The sequence below is a fragment of the Engystomops pustulosus genome, chromosome 2, assembly GCF_040894005.1.
Source record: "Engystomops pustulosus chromosome 2, aEngPut4.maternal, whole genome shotgun sequence".
NCBI lineage: Eukaryota > Metazoa > Chordata > Amphibia > Anura > Leptodactylidae > Engystomops > Engystomops pustulosus.
In genome coordinates, this window is record NC_092412.1 from 242,206,724 (window position 1) to 242,228,514 (window position 21,791).

The following is a 21,791-nucleotide window of genomic DNA, read 5'->3' on the forward strand; positions in this document are numbered from 1 at the left end:
ACCTCCAGTATACCAGTGGTCAAAAGGCAGATCCACATTACCAACCTGCATCTGTTGGCCACTTTTCAATAAACCCCTTCCATATGTATACGTACTGGTGTTTCCTCTCTCTCACTGCTCCAACTCATCGTTACAGCATCATCCGCCATTTCTCTCTCTCTCAGTCCATCTCACTGAAAGTCACAGGAAGAGGGGGGAGGGAGCAGAATGAGTCATAACTCTCCTGCTACAGCCACTCCTATTCATCAGTGCTCACAACAAAGAATCACAGAGGGTCTGCACACAGCACTAAAGTAAATATGAATGGATTAACCTTCAGGGATTATCATCAAGGCAGTAAAGGCACATGGGAAACTTATGTAAAAAAGAGTGTCCAACCCCTTTAAACGATGGAAAGTCCAGGTGTAGCCTAGGAGTTAGAGGAGATTCAAAGATGGACCCACAGAATGTAGGGGCACCTCTAGAGTAGGATTTTTTTTGTGAGCCTGCAGGAGACCAGTACAGGACCTGCTTCTGCTCTCTGCCCTGCACTATGTATTATTGAATACACTACGAGAAGAGACTTGGATGTGAATCTGAGCTGGAAACCTTTTCTCTACAAATTCCACATCTACTTGTTCCAGCTCACACTACCAGATTATTGTCAGATCATTATGTGACGCGGAAGGAAAAAAGAATAAAGCCAGAAACATACAGAAGCTGGATTGCAAAAAAATGTAAAAAAATTATTTTTATTGTTCTATGGCGTTTTTTGCGTCATAGACTTATTTATGGAACCTTAAAAACATCAGAACAAAATGCATATGCAAAAAATGCCAAAACCATACTAAAATTATTTTTTTTTTTAACAGGAGTTTAAAAAGATAGTAAACCAATTATAATAGACTTTCCCATCCCCCGGATTCATTTTATATGTTCTCAGTCAAAGTAAATGGATCTGAGCTGCAATACCAGACACAGCCACTGCAATAACTGGCGCTGTTTCTGTTACTTATAGAAATAAATAGGATCACATGACACAGTGCATATGCATTGGGAGTGGATTCATAGCTTCAATGTGGTGATACATTTATTACACAACAAGTTATCTACATTCCTTTTAAATCATAGCTGTCGTTTCAGTGAGTGTTCCAGATAAGCCTCCATGTGCGTACAAGAGGATGAACAACATACAATAAATGACCCTGACATGACTTATATTCTGCATTTACCAATAAGTGAGAGAAAAAGATTTCTGATTCTCAGGTTTTAGCTTCAGATCCTGTAGATTGTGTTCATTCAGTAGAAGACTCTAAAAAAAAGCTGCAGCATGGAGGACATTATAGAACAATATTGGACAGTGTAACTGTAAACTTAAATCTGGGGTAATACACTGAATTTCTTATCAGTAACTGCATTGCCAGCGTCATTCTACCTCTCTTTCTCACTGCCCCCGCCTCCACCTCCTCTGCCCCTTCCCCCCTTCCCTCTCCATAGACTCAATCTCTCAGTGGAGCACAAAATTAATTTTAGCAGCGAGGTTGGAATGAGTGATGAGTGCAGAGTGAAGGCAGAGGAAAAGTCTCGTAAAAAAGAATATTATAAAGATTCTTTAAACATTTCTTTAAGGTCTCCGACTATTCAAAAGAATCTTGCAAATCCAGTGAAACCAGATTTGAGTTTTGAGCAACTATAGAAAAATCTACCATCAAAATCCATCATGATAAACTAGGGCCACCTACTCCTAGATCCAGGCACCGGGACTATGGTAATCTTATGTTTGTTATCTATTGTCTCCTCCATTCTAAAAGCAACATTTAAAATTATGCTAATGAGTCAGTAAGGCTATGGGGCATTCACCAGAGCCCTTCCATGAAGTTGCTTTCGAGGCTGTTGCATGGTGTAGAAGGTAGTTCCCCCTCCACCTCTGTTAGACTACATCTCCTCTGTTGAGGAGGTAAAAAGGAAGGGGGAGACAGTGTAACAGCTTGTGAAGCTACAGCATGGAGAGGCTCTGTAATAAGATACATACATGGGATACAGTCTGCAAATGTTATGAGGCTAAAGGACCTTAGATGATGTCACCCTGGTCACATGGTATTAATTGCTGATGCTGAGAAAAGATGGGGAGGAGCTGCTGGATTCAGCCTGAGGAGGCCATTCCCCCCTCAACTCGCTCTAGATGTGGCTATATGCAAGGCAAGGTTATAAAGTGGATTTAACGGGGATGTTAGGGAGCCAGTTAGTAAATAGGGTTCTATGGGAACCTACCACTGCCTGTATTTCTGAAAAATGTGGTTCCCTTTAAGAACACCCCCATTCACAAGGGGAATGGTTACTTTCCAATGGGACATTATTGATATATTTCCAGGAGAATAAACTGTAGTTAAAGATGTTCTAGAATTGTTATTTCATAAAATATACAGAGGGGAAACAAGTGAGAGGAGACGGGGCACATGTGGGGTTAGGAGGACCTTAGGTAAGGGTTACAGGATCTGCACATGCCCTGAGCTCTGAATAGAAGGTATTTGTTTAGATCAGTATGAATAGGCTCTGTTATTTCTAAATGACAGTATTAATAAACCCTTGGGCGAGCCGGCGGCCACAAAGAGAGTCGGTTTTCAGTCTGTTTCAAACGTTGCACAGAATAAGCCACTCATTGTCTGCTTCTCCACATCCCTGCAAGTCCTGCCATACTGCTCGCAGCCTGACGGCTTCCCATAGACTCCAGATACCCCTGCAGTGATGCTGGTGACGGGACCGATGCTCCTTTGCAGGTTGGCAAGTGCTCAAGCGAATTCCAAGAAAAAAAAAAAAACTGTCGCACTAGGACTGGAGATTATCTGCAAGCCATAACCTCGGATCAGCCTTGCAGCAGCGCTCGGTGCCACGATGGCCGACCGAGGGGTTAAACAACATCTTACAATCCAGCTGGTCCTCAGGTTATGCCAAAATTACTCCATGATAGGACAATTGGTCTTGTAAACGGACACGGAACCAGTGTTTATTTTATTTTCAGCAATTACCATTGATCCATATGAATACAGTATATACAATTATACACATGAATATATACATATATAACCCCTATAGACCTTGGTGGTCCATGAAATGATCAGATGCTGAATGAGTGCACCGAGTGCTCCTCTGCAAGCACATGACCCACAAGGGTAATCCTAATATAATGGATGTGTGCGCATATACATTACATCATTTATATATATTATACAGTTTGTATATATAGACACAGAGCAAGGCAGGATCATACAAGACTCACACATTTAAGGATTTGTCTATATTGCAGCTTATCTCTATTGGATGGAATGGGGCCGAGCTGTGATACCACATTCAGCCTGTGGGCAGGTGTGGAGCTGTATAAATGTAAAACATATAAAACAGTGTATCTTTCCATTCCACTTTATATCACATTCAGCCTGTGGGCAGCTATGGTGTCGTTTAAATATAAAATATATATTGTTTTATTTCACTCCACTTTATACCGCATTTTTGCACACAAATTAATCAGTATTTGCATTCAAATTCCATAAATCAAGAACCCAGGACCTGCCTCCTGCACAAATATTACCGTGTCATGTACACTGATCCCCAAGCAGATCCATAGAGACAACGACAGTAGCAATAATAGTATCTACATTGTGGTGGTTTGGAAGGGTAAAAAGCTGCAGTACCATTTTAGGCCACTTGGCTGTTGCCAGAGCAAAGATACTTCTGGCACGACTAGGGGTGTCAAGTTTCGGACTCCCCCTGAGCTGATATTGAGGACCTATGCTAAGGATAAATCATCAATTTGAAAGTTTTTTTTAAAGGGGTTGAAAAACATGGCTGTTTCTTATGCAAAACAGCGCCACTCCTGATCATGGTGAGTGTCGGTATTGCAGCTGAGCTGTATAGAATTGAATGGAGTTTAGTTAGCAGAAAGCAGCCGTGTTTTAATAGAGAAACAAAATATAAAAAAGCAGCAATTAAATTGAACGAGGGTGTCATCTACAGATGAGTGGAGAAGATGTTTGCTTCCAGGTTCGGCTGCATATTGCCAGATTAGTAGGCGAATAACCAAACTGGAAAATTGATGCCCTTTGCCACTAGCCTTGGCTATGATTGGCCAAGGAGACACCCCCAAACCCAAATGTGGGGTCCACTCATCTCTAGTGCTATCCCTTCACCTCCACCAAAATAGAGTCCATGAAGGCTAGGTGATCTAGATTCCCCAGATTTCTTCCAATATTTTGGATTTATAATCATATAAGAACCAACCCACCAAGATGAAGGCACAAAATAAAACCAAAACAACTAATACCAGACGCCGTCCGCAAAAGGATGCAGATTATTTTGCACATTTTTCATCCATGCAGCATCGCCAGCAAATCTCCATCCCTACTCCCCCCCAAAAACACAAAAAGTACATATCTTCTAGTCTATCAGATTCCAGATTAGAGGAATTTTTACATCATCCATATAGAGAACCCGGCAAATAAGCTCCATGAAAGCTGAACCAATCATCCGAGATCACAAAGATGCAGAGATATTATCTATAATGCATAAACCAGATGCATAAACAAACAAGAAACGTTACATTGTATTTGTAAACGTGAAACATTGTATCCATAAACATCCTAGAATGTATGTAGACACTGCTCATAGATGGACCATCATGTCTGGGGTCATTCCTGGCAGAGATGTCTCCTCCATGGCCGGGTGACGTCTTTGTAATTAAAGTGTGACAGTAAGGGAAGTGGACATGTCTGGGATGGATGTCTCAGCACAGGAGGTTGGGGGGCTGGAGGTCTGAGGAACCTCAATAGATGCAGAACAAGGTCTGGATGTGAATGGCACAGAGCGGATGAATAAAGCAGACTCGTGGTGGGAGGATTTCTCAGCCAGCTTTTCATTGCAGCAATGCAGAGACGCCATCTTCCCTGGATCTTAATCTTCCTTCAGTCAAATCCTTTTATCTGGTGCCTCTTTTATAAGCAACCGTAAGGGAAGAGCCCACAGAGACACCCCCCCCCTCCAGGCGACTAATTATATATCCAGCTTCTTATAACCCAAAATCCCAAAATAAGTGCCCCCACCCTACAACGTATGCTAATAGCACCCAGTCTACTGAGCTAAAACAAGAGCATTGAGCGAGGCCGGGGGAGAGGGTATTACAAAGAAGAAGCCGTGTTCTAAGTGCCAGCTCTTCAGACCATGGATAGGACTTGTCCTCTGTGAGCCGGCCACCAGCGGGCACAATACATTCACAGCTTTGATGTCTCAGACACCCAGACAGAGAATTTCTACAGAATCTAATTCTTTGTATCATAGCACCCTTACCTCACCAGGGGTACACAATATATAACAAAACTTGTGACTGACTGGCATAGACATGTGGCACAGCTGGCAGGAGAAGGGGGGCAACGTACCAGCCTATAAGATGCAGAACTTCCACAACTAATAAGCATGTAATAGCAGTAATAGGCAGAGAAGGACATGCTATAATTGCAATGGATTAAAGGAGTGAATCACTAGAGGATGATGTGAAAGGGAAAGAGACAAGTGTCATTTAAAGGGGAAAAAAATGCAGGGAGTGGGGGCTGGGGAAGTGGTACCAGCTTCGCAGAAGACCCCTGAAGGGAATGCAAGACATTTAAAGAGGGGGGGGGGAAGAAATAGACAGCGCCATGTAGAGCCCCAATAATGCACATTGTATATACTTAGTGAAGCATGCAGGAATTAAGGGGTTAATGAGAACACGACAAAGGTCATTCATTAAGGGGACCTGCTCTGACACAGGAGCACAGAGGGTTAACAGATCGGCAGCAGCTGGATCCCCGATGATGTAAACATGAGCCAACATGCAGAATCCCTGGATGATGATCATACAAAAGGAAAGGGAGGGGGCATCATAGGGTTAATGGTAAGGGGCGAAGGCTGGCATAGGAAGATGATGTAAACGAGGGACAACAGAAGGACTGAAAGGGTCAATGGGGGGGTAGATAAGGCACAGGATGGGATACAGGGGGCGCTGGAGTCCTAATCAGACAGGGTCCCCTTCTTTAAGTGGCTATTTGCCAGCAAGATTGGTGGGGCCAGGGTAAGACGAGCGTCATCTATGAAGGCAGGAAGGGAAGCAAAGAGGCGCAGATTAGCAGGTGGAAGCCCCCTTGAAGGGCTGCAAGGTATTCAGACATATCATAAATGCAGGGGGCATGAAAGGGTCAATGGGAAGGAGACAAGTGGTGGTCCTGGGGGGCTACAACATCTCAATGATCCTTATCCAGCAGAGCTCCACAGCTTCGGCAAGCAGCGGATCCCCAGGGTGACCACACAACAAAGGGAAGCAGCAAGGTGTGATCCGGCATTACATCACGATCGTGTCTCTCTAGCAATGAGGCTCTGCCCTCCCCCATCCCTTTACCTCTATGGCCAGCGCTCCGGCAGCGGCCAGCACGAGCAGCGTTATATGGGGCAGCATGGCTGCAGCCTTAGATCCGGTAGTCGGGCCTCCGGTATCGGGGTGTGATTTGCTCCGGGCTGGTGCTGTGGACTGATCGGCAGAACCTCGTACACGGGAGGCACACACACTCACATCTACGGGCTGCGTCAGCTGATCCTGCCCACCCGCGCCCGCGAGAGACCCCTGCCGGCCCGACTACGGAACTGCAGGTGCATCCACTACAATGCTCTATTAATGGGCGGTGGAGGGGGGGAGCTGTGACTGCAACTTCTTGCTGCAATCTAATGCTACAGGCAGGATTAGGTGACACTTTACTGTGACATTACCCTCTGTGTGCTCAGGAGAAAGCTGCACACATTGATGGAATACTGTTATAGACATGAGGTTAAAAAGCAGCAGTGTGAACACTGACATACAATGGCCAGAATATAAAATATATCGACTGCACAGGTGGAATTTTAAATGTTAATATTACTGATTTAAGGGTCATGACTCGGCAAACGTGAACAAATTCCAGGGTCAAAGTTTAGTATCTTACTAGAATTATTGGCCGTTTACTAGTAGTAGTATATGTGTTTCTCCCATATAACTGCAACTTAACATTTTCTCTTAAAGGGGTTTTCTGATTCATAGATATATTGATAAAACATACATATAATATATGTTGGGTCCGGCAACCAGCATCCCTACCAGGTACATGAAGAGATTAATGTTTTCGGACAAGATCTCTAAGCCCAACACCATGGATAGTACAGTGGCTGTGATTGGTATTGCATCTGAACAGACCTGAAATGCAACCAGTGTACATAACCAATGAATGCAATGTCACAGCCTTTAATCTGGAATTCTGCCTTAGAGATCACACATTAGATGAGTGGGTGGTAAGTTCTCTTCCCCCAACAGAAACTTGGCAGTAGAGAAGAATTTACATATCACACGTCTACTGCAGGTGACAACCACGTGCCATGGAAGCCATCTCACCCTATGCAAGACTATGCGACACACATTATAGGCTGTGCACATCTCTAAAATGTGCCCATATTGGCAGTGGGCGCTTAGACATTGAGAATGACACCTGGGGTAAATGGGAGAACTTGAGTCCCAGAGTTTAAAGTGACAGTATAGTGGATAGGACCCTACTCCAAACCCCCCACCACAAGGAAATCTCACCAGAAAGTTGCAACACAATGGAATGTCAGCAACATGTGGTCTTCAAGGGTTTCAACAACATACTATCCATCCACATGACCATCAAAAGCATCGGCAAAATCCTATCTGTACATCCACACGACCATCAAAACCATTGACAACATCCTACCTGTACATCCACAAGACCATCAAAACATCGACAACATGCCATTCATACATCCACAAGACCATCAAAACCATTGACAACATCCTATCTGTACATCCACAAGACCATCAAAACCATTGACAACATGCCATCCAAAAGGTCATCAAAACTATTGACAACATCCTATCCATGCATCCACAAGAACATCATAACCATCAACAACATCCTATCCATGCATCCACAAGACCATCAAAACCAATGACAACATCCTATCCATCCACAAGGCCATCAAAACCATCTACAACATCCAATCCGCACAGTAGTCATGTGCTGTACATGTGATCCCCAATAAGTAAACCTATGCTGGACCTAAAATTATTTGGGCTTTTGCACATGGTGATGTGCTTCAGGTAAATACCAGCTGAATAGGATGAAGGATTCCTATCTCCTCATCCAGTACTGATGATTACTGAATAGCAGCCAACAATCTTCGGGAACTCACTTGTTGTCCTGTGTAAGATGGCCCTGAGGCCAAGATTTTAAAGTCTTCTCGTTAACATTCTTGAAGTGACAGAAACACCAGTTGAACTGTGATGGCATCAGACTGATATCTTCGGTTTCTGAAACGAAGTTTTGCATTTGCATGTTTTCTCCTTTTTCAGCTTTGTTTTTTTAGTGATTTCCTTCTGCTTATTGAGATTTGAAGGAGACCTTTCACCAGCTTCATCAGCTCCAACTGTTTGGATCCTATAAAAGGCTGTATTCCGTGCAGATTTTGGTGCAGAAAATCTACAGCGCAATGCAGTAGCATTAAAGTCAATGGGGCTCATTTACTTCAGGAGTTCAGGAAAGTGCATTGTCCGTGTATAATGCACTGTGCCGCTATTCACTAAGTGTGCGCCCGATATCCTGCATGTGTCGCTTCCCCGCTCAGGCCCCCGGAGTTCACCTTCTTCCCGGTGCATGTAAGTGCATTGTCTTGTGACACAATTTGAAAGTTAAATCCTGCGCTCAGTCCTAATCAGTCGGATCGTCTGACGGCACGGTCCCTTATTTCTGCCGCATGAAAGCCAGTGCAATTGCAGCACAATCCGATCGTGTGCGACACAATCCCAGCACAGACACCTGATAAATACCTGTCAAAGCTGCGCAAATACTTGCTAAGTGTGGAAAATAAAATAATGATTGTGTTATTTCTCTCGCACGTTTTTTGCATTTTTTTTTACCTTGAAGTTTATGTGAGAGTGAAAATCGGCATCAAATCTGCAACAAATCTGAATCGTTGGGCGGATTTGATGCATATTTTTGCTTGAAATGATGTCAGAGCAGATGAACCTGAACAGGTAAAAAAAAACTGCAAGCAGAAAATCTGCATTAAAGAACGAAACACAAAACAAACAATTCTGCATGAAATCTGCATAAAAACCATGCGTATTGGTGCAGATTTTTATGCAAATTTTCCACATGACAATCCACAATGTGTGCAGATAGTCTTCGCTATCTCTGAGAATAAAGTAACATTAAAATGAATTTGGTTTCTAAAAAGTAATGTAGAGATTTTTGAATGAATTTTCTTTACATTGGAGTCTATGGGAGAGCGGAAATCTTCCTCAAATCTGCATCAACGTGCCGTTTTCATGCAGAATTCCCTCAGCATAATGGGATGCATCACAATCCACAACGTGTGCAGATAGCCAAAGGCATTGCTGATACTGATGGAAGTGTAGGTGGAATTTGCTCTCTAGCCCCACTGTTTCCAATAAGTAAATGTCATTAGTCTCGGATCTCTACTGTAAGATGGGTGGAGCCATTTATCTGCTCCAATTGCTCCAATCCAAGACCACCCACATAACAGTAGGGCCTCATTAGCATATTGGATTCTGGAAGAATGTTGAAACAATGTTATGACCGGGTGCAAGACGTTGGGGTGGGAGAAGATGGTGGAAGGTCCTCTTTATACATGTTAGATCGCTGTCTGAAAAAATCATTCATCTATCATACAAAAAGCCAAGTGTGAGAGTGAAGATGACCATTGTGAAGCTTCTCTTGTGGCAGCACCGATACATTATATGGTCACTAGTCCCTCCAGGAATATGGTCTACGTCCACATATAGGGGCACATTTACTTACCCGGTCCCTCGGAGTTCAGGAAAGTGCATTGTCTGACCATAATGCACTGTGCCGCGATTCACTAAGTTTGTGCGCCCGAGATCCTGCATGTGTCACTTCCCCGCTCAGGTCCGACAGAGTTCACCTTCTTTTTCCTGGTGTATGTAAGTGCATTGGATACGACACAATTTGAATGTTAAATCCCGAGCTCATTCCGAATCAGTCGGATCGTCCAACAGCCGCCCCCCCATTTCTGTCACACGGAAGCCACAATCCAATCGCACGCGACACAATCCCCTGCTAAATACCTGTCAAAGCGGCGAAAATCCCGATGTCGGGAAGTCAGACGGAAATGCGATCCGAGGACCCTTAGTAAAATAAGCCCCATAATGTATCTAAAGTACAGTCAGAACTTCTTATTTGTGGCCTCATGGAATTTTCCAAAATTCCTGTAAAACGCCTTTAACAGTAAATTCAGCCCCTTTCATACAACCTAAAATGATAATTGTTTTACCAGTTCAATATATAGATATATAGGGTACACACGTCTCAATGATAATGAACAATCCCTACTGTCCTGTCACACACAGAAAAAAGACAAAAATCCATTAAAGGCAAAAATAAATTAACACGAATAACTACATTACAGTACAACAATAATCAAAAAAATTATTCTGGCACATACACCATATTAGAGGATTACAAGTAAGGAGGTCTGGTACTCCCCTGAGAGACATGTACCCCGCTGTCATCTGTATGGGTATAGTATAGTCTTGGTATAACACAATAAGGAGTCTACAGAAGAGCCATCCACATTTGGTTTACGACTTGTGGGGGCTGTGCAGGTGGTGGCCTCCCTGGAGAGGACAATGCTGGAAATGTCATCTGCTGACTACAACAAAATCCACAAATCTGAGCACCTGAACAAACATTGTCCTGTACTTGTGTGCCACCCGCATGCGCTGATCCCAGTGCCCAGCTGTAGGGAACATCCTGACGTCATGTGTACATAAACTGCTCATGAAAGGGGACATTGTCCTCACACTGAGGTGTAACGTGGAGCTCCTGAGGCCTTAGCTACTATGTGTAACTGGTGTCTTATTGTGTAACAGAGGGACATTAGTGCCCCCTCAAGGTGCCATAACTATACCCCACTTGTCACAGACAGTTAACTCTTTCATTGCTGTCATTGCACTGTAATCCCTGCTGATGGAGGAAAAAAAAGAGTCAAAAATAGCAATTTCCATGCAGCTGGTCTGACGCCCAACCTATACGTAGCAGAATGACATCCAGCAGTACAAGCCATTTATACGCTGGCAGTGAGATCTCTTTGATCCCATCCACTCGTAATGCACATCACCTCTGGTTATCTGTTTTGATTACCCACAGATTTACCCATAATGCAACACATTCAATTGCTTGGTTTCCTAGAGATCAGGGAAGCTCAAAACTAATTTACTCAAAATGTCAACACAGGTTAAATCAATGGCAAAGCATCCACAGCAGAGATATGTATAAAGGGCCCCCATGAAAGAAAATTCTCACATTGCAATCACCTAGTGATGTTTACACCATACAGATAATTTTCCACCCCTTCCTTTACAATAAGTACTTACTTTTGTAATAAGTTTTATTGACTTTTTTTATTAGCTCCAATTACCAGGCAGGTCAGTGGGCAGACACAATGGGGCACATTTACTAGGGGTTCGCACACCGCATTTCCATCAGGTTTCCTGACTATTTCCGATTTGCGGCGCATTTAACAGGGGTTTTTGGCGCACGCGATCGGATTTTGGCATAATCGCGCCGACTTTCATGTGACACAAATCGGGGGCATGGCCGTCGGACAAACCGACTGATTTGGACTAAGCGCGGGATTTAAAATTCAAATTGTGTCGCAAGGCATGCACTCTCATACACTGGGAAGAAGAAGGTGACCTCCGCCAGACCTCATCGGGGAAGCGACACATGCAGGATATCGGGCGCATGATCTTAGTGAATAGCACCGGACTTCATCCTCGTCGGACAAAGCACCTCGGGGATCGTGACAGGACCGGGTAAGTAAATGTGCCCCACTATGATCCTTCTAGTGCTGTGGGATGCTGTGTGCTGACAATATGCTAAGATTATCATTTTATATACACTTCTGAACATTCTGCTAGCATCTGATGCATAGAAAGAGAAATGAGACAGATCAGAGATGAGAGATGTTGAGATCCATGAGATACACATTACACATTTAAATCTTTGAGGAACAAAAGTCTTGTTGAAACCATTCAGTGAACACAAATAATCTCTTGATTATTTCTACAATCTACTTGCGTCTGAATTCTGAATAGTCTTGTGCCAGATTTGTTAAGGCTTTTAGACCATTTTTTTACTCTCTTTTTTCCAACAAATACAATAAAGTGGTCGTGGCCTGCGGCAATAAGTCTGTGCACCAAAAAGTTTTGCCCGTGGCAAAATCTGGCACAGACTGACTGATAGCAAAGTATAACTTGACAATCTGTACCAACATCACACGGTGATAAATCTGCAACAGAAGTGTAACTCTGCACCAGTCTGTGAGACGCATTGGGGCTCATTTACTAAGGGTCCGAACGCTGCACTTTCGTTGTGTTTCCCAAATATTTCTGTTGTGCGGCGAATTGCCCCGGGATTTTGACGCACGCGATCGGATTTTGGCGCATCGGCGCCGGCTTGCATGCAACAGAAATTCGGACGGATTCGGACAAATCACGGAATTTAAAAATGGTTTTCTATCGCGAGATCAATAACTGGGAAGAAGCAGGTGAACTCCGGCGGACCTCGGCGCAGCAGCGACACATGCAGGAACTCGGATGCACGATCTTAGTGAATCGCGCCGGACCCAAATCCACATCGGACAACGCACCGCGGGATTGCGACGGGACCAGGTAAGTAAATCTGCCTCATTAGGTTGAAGAGTTGTGGGACCTTCTAAAGGCAGGAATTTGACTGAACAGTATAGTCAGAGGGCTGTGAGACAGTTGTGGACAGGAAACCCTCTAAAAATTGGGACCTAGAGAATGAGAGCTGGAGTAGACTGACAACGGAAGTAATAAAGCTATCCAAGAGAAACAGGTCATTGAAATAATTTGTCCTTCACCTGTACATGTCTTAAGACATTAAACTGAACACTTCCTAATGTTGTGTCACCCTTTTGTGCCCAGATGATGGACCATTGCAATAACTCCACCCTGACACTCTTGATCTACTGGTATGGCCTGGTCTTGACATCTTGTACTCACTTATACACTGCCATAACTGGTGTGGTTGTAATCATTCCCTCTTCTCCACCCATCACCAAATCTCCCCCAATCCCATAGGGAGCAATAGACAACTGATGAGAAACCATGAGGAGAAGCTGTGGAGCTCCTATAACGTAACACCACTCCATCCCTTGGACTTCTAATTGAATCCATGAGAAGCATCATACAGTCTCATGACGGTGTTGTACCCTGGGGAACATCTACATATCTCCGAGTATAGTTACCAGTTTGGTAAGTCAAAAAAATCCTGCGACCATAGGTATTTTATACTGGGGGGGGGGGGGGGGTGGTTACTGTATATATTGTATTATGGGGCCAGAATTATTTTATACTGGGGGGGGGGGGTTACTGTATATATTGTATTATGGGGCCAGAATTGTTTTATACTGGGGGGATGCAGTATAAATTATATGGGGCCAGATTCATTTAAACTGGGGCGGGGGGGGGGGGGGGGGGGTATTGTGTATATTATATGGGGCCAGATACATTTAAACTGGGGCGGGGGGGTGCTCTATATATTATATTACAGCTGGGGGGCTGTATATGGGATACAGTATATTACTAAGCTGGGGGGCTGTATATATGATATAGTATATTACTAAGCTGGGGGGCTGTATATGGGATACAGTATATTACTAAGCTGGGGGGCTGTATATGGGATACAGTATATTACTAAGCTGGGGGGCTGCATATGGGATACAGTATATTACTAAGCTGGGGGGCTGTATATGGGATACAGTATATTACTAAGCTGGGGCTGTATATGGGATACAGTATATTACTAAGCTGGGGGGCTGTATATATGATATAGTATATTACTAAGCTGGGGGGCTGTATATGGGATACAGTATATTACTAAGCTGGGGGGATGTATATGGGATACAGTATATTACTAAGCTGGGATGGGGCTGTATATGGCATACAGTATATTACTAAGCTGGGGGGCTGTATATGGGATACAGTATATTACTAAGCTGGGGGGCTGTATATGGGATACAGTATATTACTAAGCTGGGGGCTGTATATGGGATACAGTATATTACTAAGCTGGGGGGGATGTATATGAGATACAGTATATAACTAAGCTGGGGGGATGTATATGGGATACAGTATATAACTAAGCTGGGAGGCTGTATATGGGGTACAGTATATTACTAAGCTGGAGGGGCTGTATATGGGATACAGTATATTACTAAGCTGGGGGGCTGTATATGGGTACAGTATATTACTAAACTGGGAGGGCTGTATATGGGATACAGTATATTACTAAGCTGGGGGGCTGTATATGGGGTACAGTATATTACTAAGCTGGGGGGCTGTATATGGGATACAGTATATTACTAAGCTGGGGGGCTGTATATGGGATACAGTATATTACTAAGCTGGGGGGGCTGTATATGGGATACAGTATATTACTAAGCTGGGGGGCTGTATATGGGATACAGTATATTACTAAGCTGGGGGGCTGTATATGGGATACAGTATATTACTAAGCTGGGGGATGTATATGGGATACAGTATATTACTAAGCTGGGGGATGTATATGGGATACAGTATATTACTAAGCTGGGGGACTGTATATGGGGTACAGTATATTACTAAGCTGGGGGGCTGTATATGGGATACAGTATATTACTAAGCTGGGAGCTGTATATGGTGTACAGTATATTACTAAGCTGTGGGGGATGTATATGGGATACAGTATATTACTAAGCTGGGAAGGCTGTGTATGGGGTACAGTATATTACTAAGCTGGGAGGGCTGTATATGGGGTACAGTATATTACTAAGCTGGGGGGATGTATATGGGATACAGGATATTACTAAGCTGGGGGGCTGTATATGGGATACAGTATATTACTAAGCTGGGGGGCTGTATATGGAATACAGTATATTACTAAGCTGGGGCGCTGTATATGGGATACAGTATATTACTAAGCTGGGGGGCTGTATATGGAATACAGTATATTACTAAGCTGGGGGGATGTATATGGGATACAGTATATTACTAAGCTGGGGGGCTGTATATGGGATACAGTATATTACTAAGCTGGGGGGTGTATATGGGATACAGTATATTACTAAGCTGGGGGGCTGTATATGGGATACAGTATATTACTAAGCTGGGAGCTGTATATGGGGTACAGTATATTACTAAGCTGTGGGGGATGTATATGGGATACAGTATATTACTAAGCTGGGAGGGCTGTATATGGGGTACAGTATATTACTAAGCTGGGGGGCTGTATATGGGATACAGTATATTACTAAGCTGGGAGGGCTGTATATGGGGTACAGTATATTACTAAGCTGGGGGGCTGTATATGGGATACAGTATATTACTAAGCTGGGAGGGCTGTATATGGGGTACAGTATATTACTAAGCTGGGGGATGTATATGGGGTACAGTATATTACTAAGCTGGGGGGCTGTATATGGGGTACAGTATATTACTAAGCTGGGGGGCTGTATATGAGATACAGTATATTACTAAGCTGGAGAGTTGTATATGGGATACAGTATATTACTAAGCTGGGGGGCTGTATATGGGATACAGTATATTACTAAGCTGGGGGGCTGTATATGGAATACAGTATATTACTAAGCTGGGGGGATGTATATGGGATACAGTATATTACTAAGCTGGGGGGCTGTATATGGGGTACAGTATATTACTAAGCTGTGGGGGATGTATATGGGATACAGTATATTACTAAGCTGGGAGGGCTGTATATGGGGTACAGTATATTACTAAGCTGGGGGGCTGTATATGGGATACAGTATATTACTAAGCTGGGAGGGCTGTATATGGGGTACAGTATATTACTAAGCTAGGGGGCTGTATATGGGATACAGTATATTACTAAGCTGGAGAGCTGTATATGGGATACAGTATATTACTAAGCTGGGGGGCTGTATATGGGATACAGAATAATACTAAGCTGGGGGGCTGTATATGGGATACAGTATATTACTAAGCTGGGGGGCTGTATATGGAATACAGTATATTACTAAGCTGGGGGGATGTATATGGGATACAGTATATTACTAAGCTGGGGGGCTGTATATGGGGTACAGTATATTACTAAGCTGGGAGGGGGCTGTATATGGAATACAGTATATTACTAAGCTGGGGGATGTATATGGGATACAGTATATCACTAAGCTGGGGGATGTATATGGGGTACAGTATATTACTAAGCTGGGGGGGATGTATATGGGATACAGTATATTACTAAGCTGGGGGGGATGTATATGGGATACAGTATATTACTAAGCTGGGGGGGCTGTATATGGGATACAGTATATTACTAAGCTGGGGGGGATGTATATGGGATACAGTATATTACTAAGCTGGGGGATGTATATGGGGTACAGTATATTACTAAGCTTTGGGGGATGTATATGGGATACAGTATATTACTAAGCTGGGAGGGCTGTATATGGGGTACAGTATATTAATAAGCTGGGGGGCTGTATATGGGATACAGTATATTACTAAGCTGGGGGGCTTTATATGGAATACAGTATATTACTAAGCTGGGGCGCTGTATATGGGATACAGTATATTACTAAGCTGGGGGGCTGTATATGGAATACAGTATATTACTAAGCTGGGGGGATGTATATGGGATACAGTATATTACTAAGCTGGGGGGCTGTATATGGGGTACAGTATATTACTAAGCTGGGAGGGGGCTGTATATGGGATACAGTATATTACTAAGCTGGGGGGCTGTATATGGGATACAGTATATTACTAAGCTGGGGGGCTGCATATGGGATACAGTATATTACTAAGCTGGGGGGCTGTATATGGGGTACAGTATATTACTAAGCTGGGGGGCTGTATATGGGATACAGTATATTACTAAGCTGGGGGGCTGTATATGGGATACAGTATATTAGAAGCTGGGAGGATGTATATGGGATACAGTATATTACTAAGCTGGGGGGATGTATATGGGATACCGTATATTACTAAGCTGGGGGGATGTATATGGGATACAGTATATTACTAAGCTGGGGGGCTGTATATGGGATACAGTATATTACTAAGCTGGGGGGCTGTATATGGGATACAGTATATTACTAAGCTGGGAGGATGTATATGGGATACCATATATTACTAAGCTGGGGGGATGTATATGAGATACAGTATATTACTAAGCTGGGGGGCTGTATATGGGATACAGTATATTACTAAGCTGGGAGGCTGTATATGGGATACAGTATATTACTAAGCTGGGGGGATGTATATGGGGTACAGTATATTAATAAGCTGGGAGGGGGCTGTATATGGCATACAGTATATTACTAAGATGGGGAACTTTATATTGGGTACAGTATATTACTAAGCTAGGAGGGGGCTGTATATGGGATACAGTATATTACTAAGCTGGGGGGCTGTATATTGGGTACAGTATATTACTAAGCTTGGAGGGGGCTGTATATGGGGTACAGTATATTACTAAGCTGGGTGGCTGTATATGGGATACAGTATATTACTAAGCTGGGGGGGCTGTATATGGGATACAGTATATTACTAAGCTGGGGGGGTGTATATGAGATACAGTATATTACTAGGCTGGGGGGCTGTATATGGGATACAGTAAATTACTAAGCTGGAGGGGCTGTATATGGGATACAGTATATTACTAAGCTGGGGGATGTATATGGGATACAGTATATTACTAAGCTAGGGGGACTGTATATGGGATACAGTATATTACTAAGCTGGGGGGATGTATATGGGGTACAGTATATTACTAAGCTGGGAGGCTGTATATGGGATACAGTATATTACTAAGCTGGGGGGATGTATATGGGATACAGTATATTACTTAGTTGCAGGGGCTGTATATGGGATACAGTATATTACTAAGCTGGGGGGCTGTATATGGGGTACAGTATATTACTAAGCTGGGGGGCTGTATATGGGATACAGTATATTACTAAGCTGGGGGGCTGTATATGGGATACAGTATATTACTAAGCTGGGAGGATGTATATGGGATACAGTATATTACTAAGCTGGGGGGATGTATATGGGATACAGTATATTACTAAGCTGGGGGGATGTATATGGGATACAGTATATTACTAAGCTGGGGGGCTGTATATGGGATACAGTATATTACTAAGCTGGGGGGCTGTATATGGAATACAGTATATTACTAAGCTGGGGGGCTGTATATGGAATACAGTATATTACTAAGCTGGGGGGATGTATATGGGATACAGTATATTACTAAGCTGGGGGGCTGTATATGGGGTACAGTATATTACTAAGCTGGGAGGGGGCTGTATATGGGATACAGTATATTACTAAGCTGGGGGGCTGTATATGGGATACAGTATATTACTAAGCTGGGGGGTGTATATGGGATACAGTATATTACTAAGCTGGGGGGCTGTATATGGGGTACAGTATATTACTAAGCTGGGGGGCTGTATATGGGATACAGTATATTACTAAGCTGGGAGCTGTATATGGGGTACAGTATATTACTAAGCTGTGGGGGATGTATATGGGATACAGTATATTACTAAGCTGGGAGGGCTGTATATGGGGTACAGTATATTACTAAGCTGGGGGGCTGTATATGGGATACAGTATATTACTAAGCTGGGAGGGCTGTATATGGGGTACAGTATATTACTAAGCTGGGGGGCTGTATATGGGATACAGTATATTACTAAGCTGGGAGGGCTGTATATGGGGTACAGTATATTACTAAGCTGGGGGGCTGTATATGGGATACAGTATATTACTAAGCTGGAGAGCTGTATATGGGATACAGTATATTACTAAGCTGGGGGGCTGTATATGGGATACAGTTTATTACTAAGCTGGGGGGCTGTATATGGAATACAGTATATTACTAAGCTGGGGGGATGTATATGGGATACAGTATATTACTAAGCTGGGGGGCTGTATATGGGGTACAGTATATTACTAAGCTGTGGGGGATGTATATGGGATACAGTATATTACTAATCTGGGAGGGGGCTGTATATGGGATACAGTATATTACTAAGCTGGGAGAGGGCTGTATATGGGGTACAGTATATTACTAAGCTGGGGGGCTGTATATGGGATACAGTATATTACTAAGCTGGGAGGGCTGTATATGGGGTACAGTATATTACTAAGCTAGGGGGCTGTATATGGGATACAGTATATTACTAAGCTGGAGAGCTCTATATGGGATACAGTATATTACTAAGCTGGGGGGCTGTATATGGGATACAGTATATTACTAAGCTGGGGGGCTGTATATGGAATACAGTATATTACTAAGCTGGGGGGATGTATATGGGATACAGTATATTACTAAGCTGGGGGGCTGTATATGGGGTACAGTATATTACTAAGCTGGGAGGGGGCTGTATATGGAATACAGTATATTACTAAGCTGGGGATGTATATGGGATACAGTATATCACTAAGCTGGGGGATGTATATGGGGTACAGTATATTACTAAGCTGGGGGGGATGTATATGGGATAAAGTATTTTACTAAGCTGGGGGGGTGTATATGGGATACAGTATATTACTAAGCTGGGGGGCTGTATATGGGGTACAGTATATTACTAAGCTGGGGGGCTGTATATGGGATACAGTATATTACTAAGCTGTGGGGGATGTATATGGGGTACAGTATATTACCAAGCTGGGAGGGCTGTATATGGGGTACAGTATATTACTAAGCTGGGGGGATGTATATGGGATACAGTATATTACTAAGCTGGGGGGCTGTATATGGGATACAGTATATTACTAAGCTGGGGGGCTGTATATGGGATACAGTATATTACTAAGCTGGGGGATGTATATGGGATACAGTATATTACTAAGCTGGGGGATGTATATGGGGTACAGTATATTACTAAGCTGGGGGATGTATATGGGATACAGTATATTACTAAGCTGGGGCGCTGTATATGGGATACAGTATATTACTAAGCTGGGGGGATGTATATGGAATACAGTATATTACTAAGCTGGGGGGATGTATATGGGATACAGTATATTACTAAGCTGGGGGGCTGTATATGGGGTACAGTATATTACTAAGCTGGGAGGGGGCTGTATATGGGATACAGTATATTACTAAGCTGGGGGGCTGTATATGGGATACAGTATATTACTAAGCTGGGGGGTGTATATGGGATACAGTATATTACTAAGCTGGGGGGCTGTATATGGGGTACAGTATATTACTAAGCTGGGGGGCTGTATATGGGATACAGTATATTACTAAGCTGGGAGCTGTATATGGGGTACAGTATATTACTAAGCTGTGGGGGATGTATATGGGATACAGTATATTACTAAGCTGGGAGGGCTGTATATGGGGTACAGTATATTACTAAGCTGGGGGGCTGTATATGGGATACAGTATATTACTAAGCTGGGAGGGCTGTATATGGGGTACAGTATATTACTAAGCTGGAGAGCTGTATATGGGATACAGTATATTACTAAGCTGGGGGGCTGTATATGGGATACAGTATATTACTAAGCTGGGAGGGCTGTATATGGGGTACAGTATATTACTAAGCTGGGGGGCTGTATATGGGATACAGTATATTACTAAGCTGGAGAGCTGTATATGGGATACAGTATATTACTAAGCTGGGGGGCTGTATATGGGATACAGTTTATTACTAAGCTGGGGGGCTGTATATGGAATACAGTATATTACTAAGCTAGGGGGAAGTATATGGGATACAGTATATTACTAAGCTGGGGGGCTGTATATGGGATACAGTATATTACTAAGCTGGGAGGGGGCTGTATATGGGATACAGTATATTACTAAGCTGGGAGAGGGCTGTATATGGGGTACAGTATATTACTAAGCTGGGGGGCTGTATATGGGATACAGTATATTACTAAGCTGGGGGGCTGTATATGGAATACAGTATATTACTAAGCTGGGGGGATGTATATGGGATACAGTATATTACTAAGCTGGGGGGCTGTATATGGGGTACAGTATATTACTAAGCTGGGAGGGGGCTGTATATGGAATACAGTATATTACTAAGCTGGGGATGTATATGGGATACAGTATATCACTAAGCTGGGGGATGTATATGGGGTACAGTATATTACTAAGCTGGGGGGGATGTATATGGGATAAAGTATTTTACTAAGCTGGGGGGGTGTATATGGGATACAGTATATTACTAAGCTGGGGGGCTGTATATGGAATACAGTATATTACTAAGCTGGGGGGCTGTATATGGGATACAGTATATTACTAAGCTGGGAGGGCTGTATATGGGGTACAGTATATTACTAAGCTGGGGGCTGTATATGGGATACAGTATATTACTAAGCTGGGGGCTGTATATGGGATACAGTATATTACTAAGCTGGGGCTGTATATGGGATACAGTATATTACTAAGCTGGGGGGCTGTATATGGGATATAGTATATTACTGAGCTGGGGGATGTATATGGGGTACAGTATATTACTAAGCTGGGGGGCTGTATATGGGATACAGTATATTACTAAGCTGTGGGGGATGTATATGGGGTACAGTATATTACCAAGCTGGGAGGGCTGTATATGGGGTACAGTATATTACTAAGCTGGGGGGATGTATATGGGATACAGTATATTACTAAGCTGGGGGGCTGTAT

At 43.2% G+C, this 21,791-nt stretch overlaps 1 protein-coding gene across 2 annotated transcripts in view; it reads right to left on the minus strand.

Moving 5' to 3' along the window:
• The window catches only part of APP (amyloid beta precursor protein), a 153,951-nt gene extending 147,342 nt beyond the window's left edge, over positions 1-6,609 (minus strand). Inside the window, exon 1 of one of the 2 annotated variants that reach the window (XM_072138596.1) lies at positions 6,401-6,609. In XM_072138596.1, the coding sequence (XP_071994697.1) occupies positions 6,401-6,457 (57 nt within the window). In that variant the 5' untranslated portion in view covers positions 6,458-6,609. The remainder of the gene's footprint in view (positions 1-6,400) is intronic. The other variant, XM_072138597.1, reaches the window with a different exon arrangement.
• Between the last annotated feature and the right edge of the window lie 15,182 nt (positions 6,610-21,791).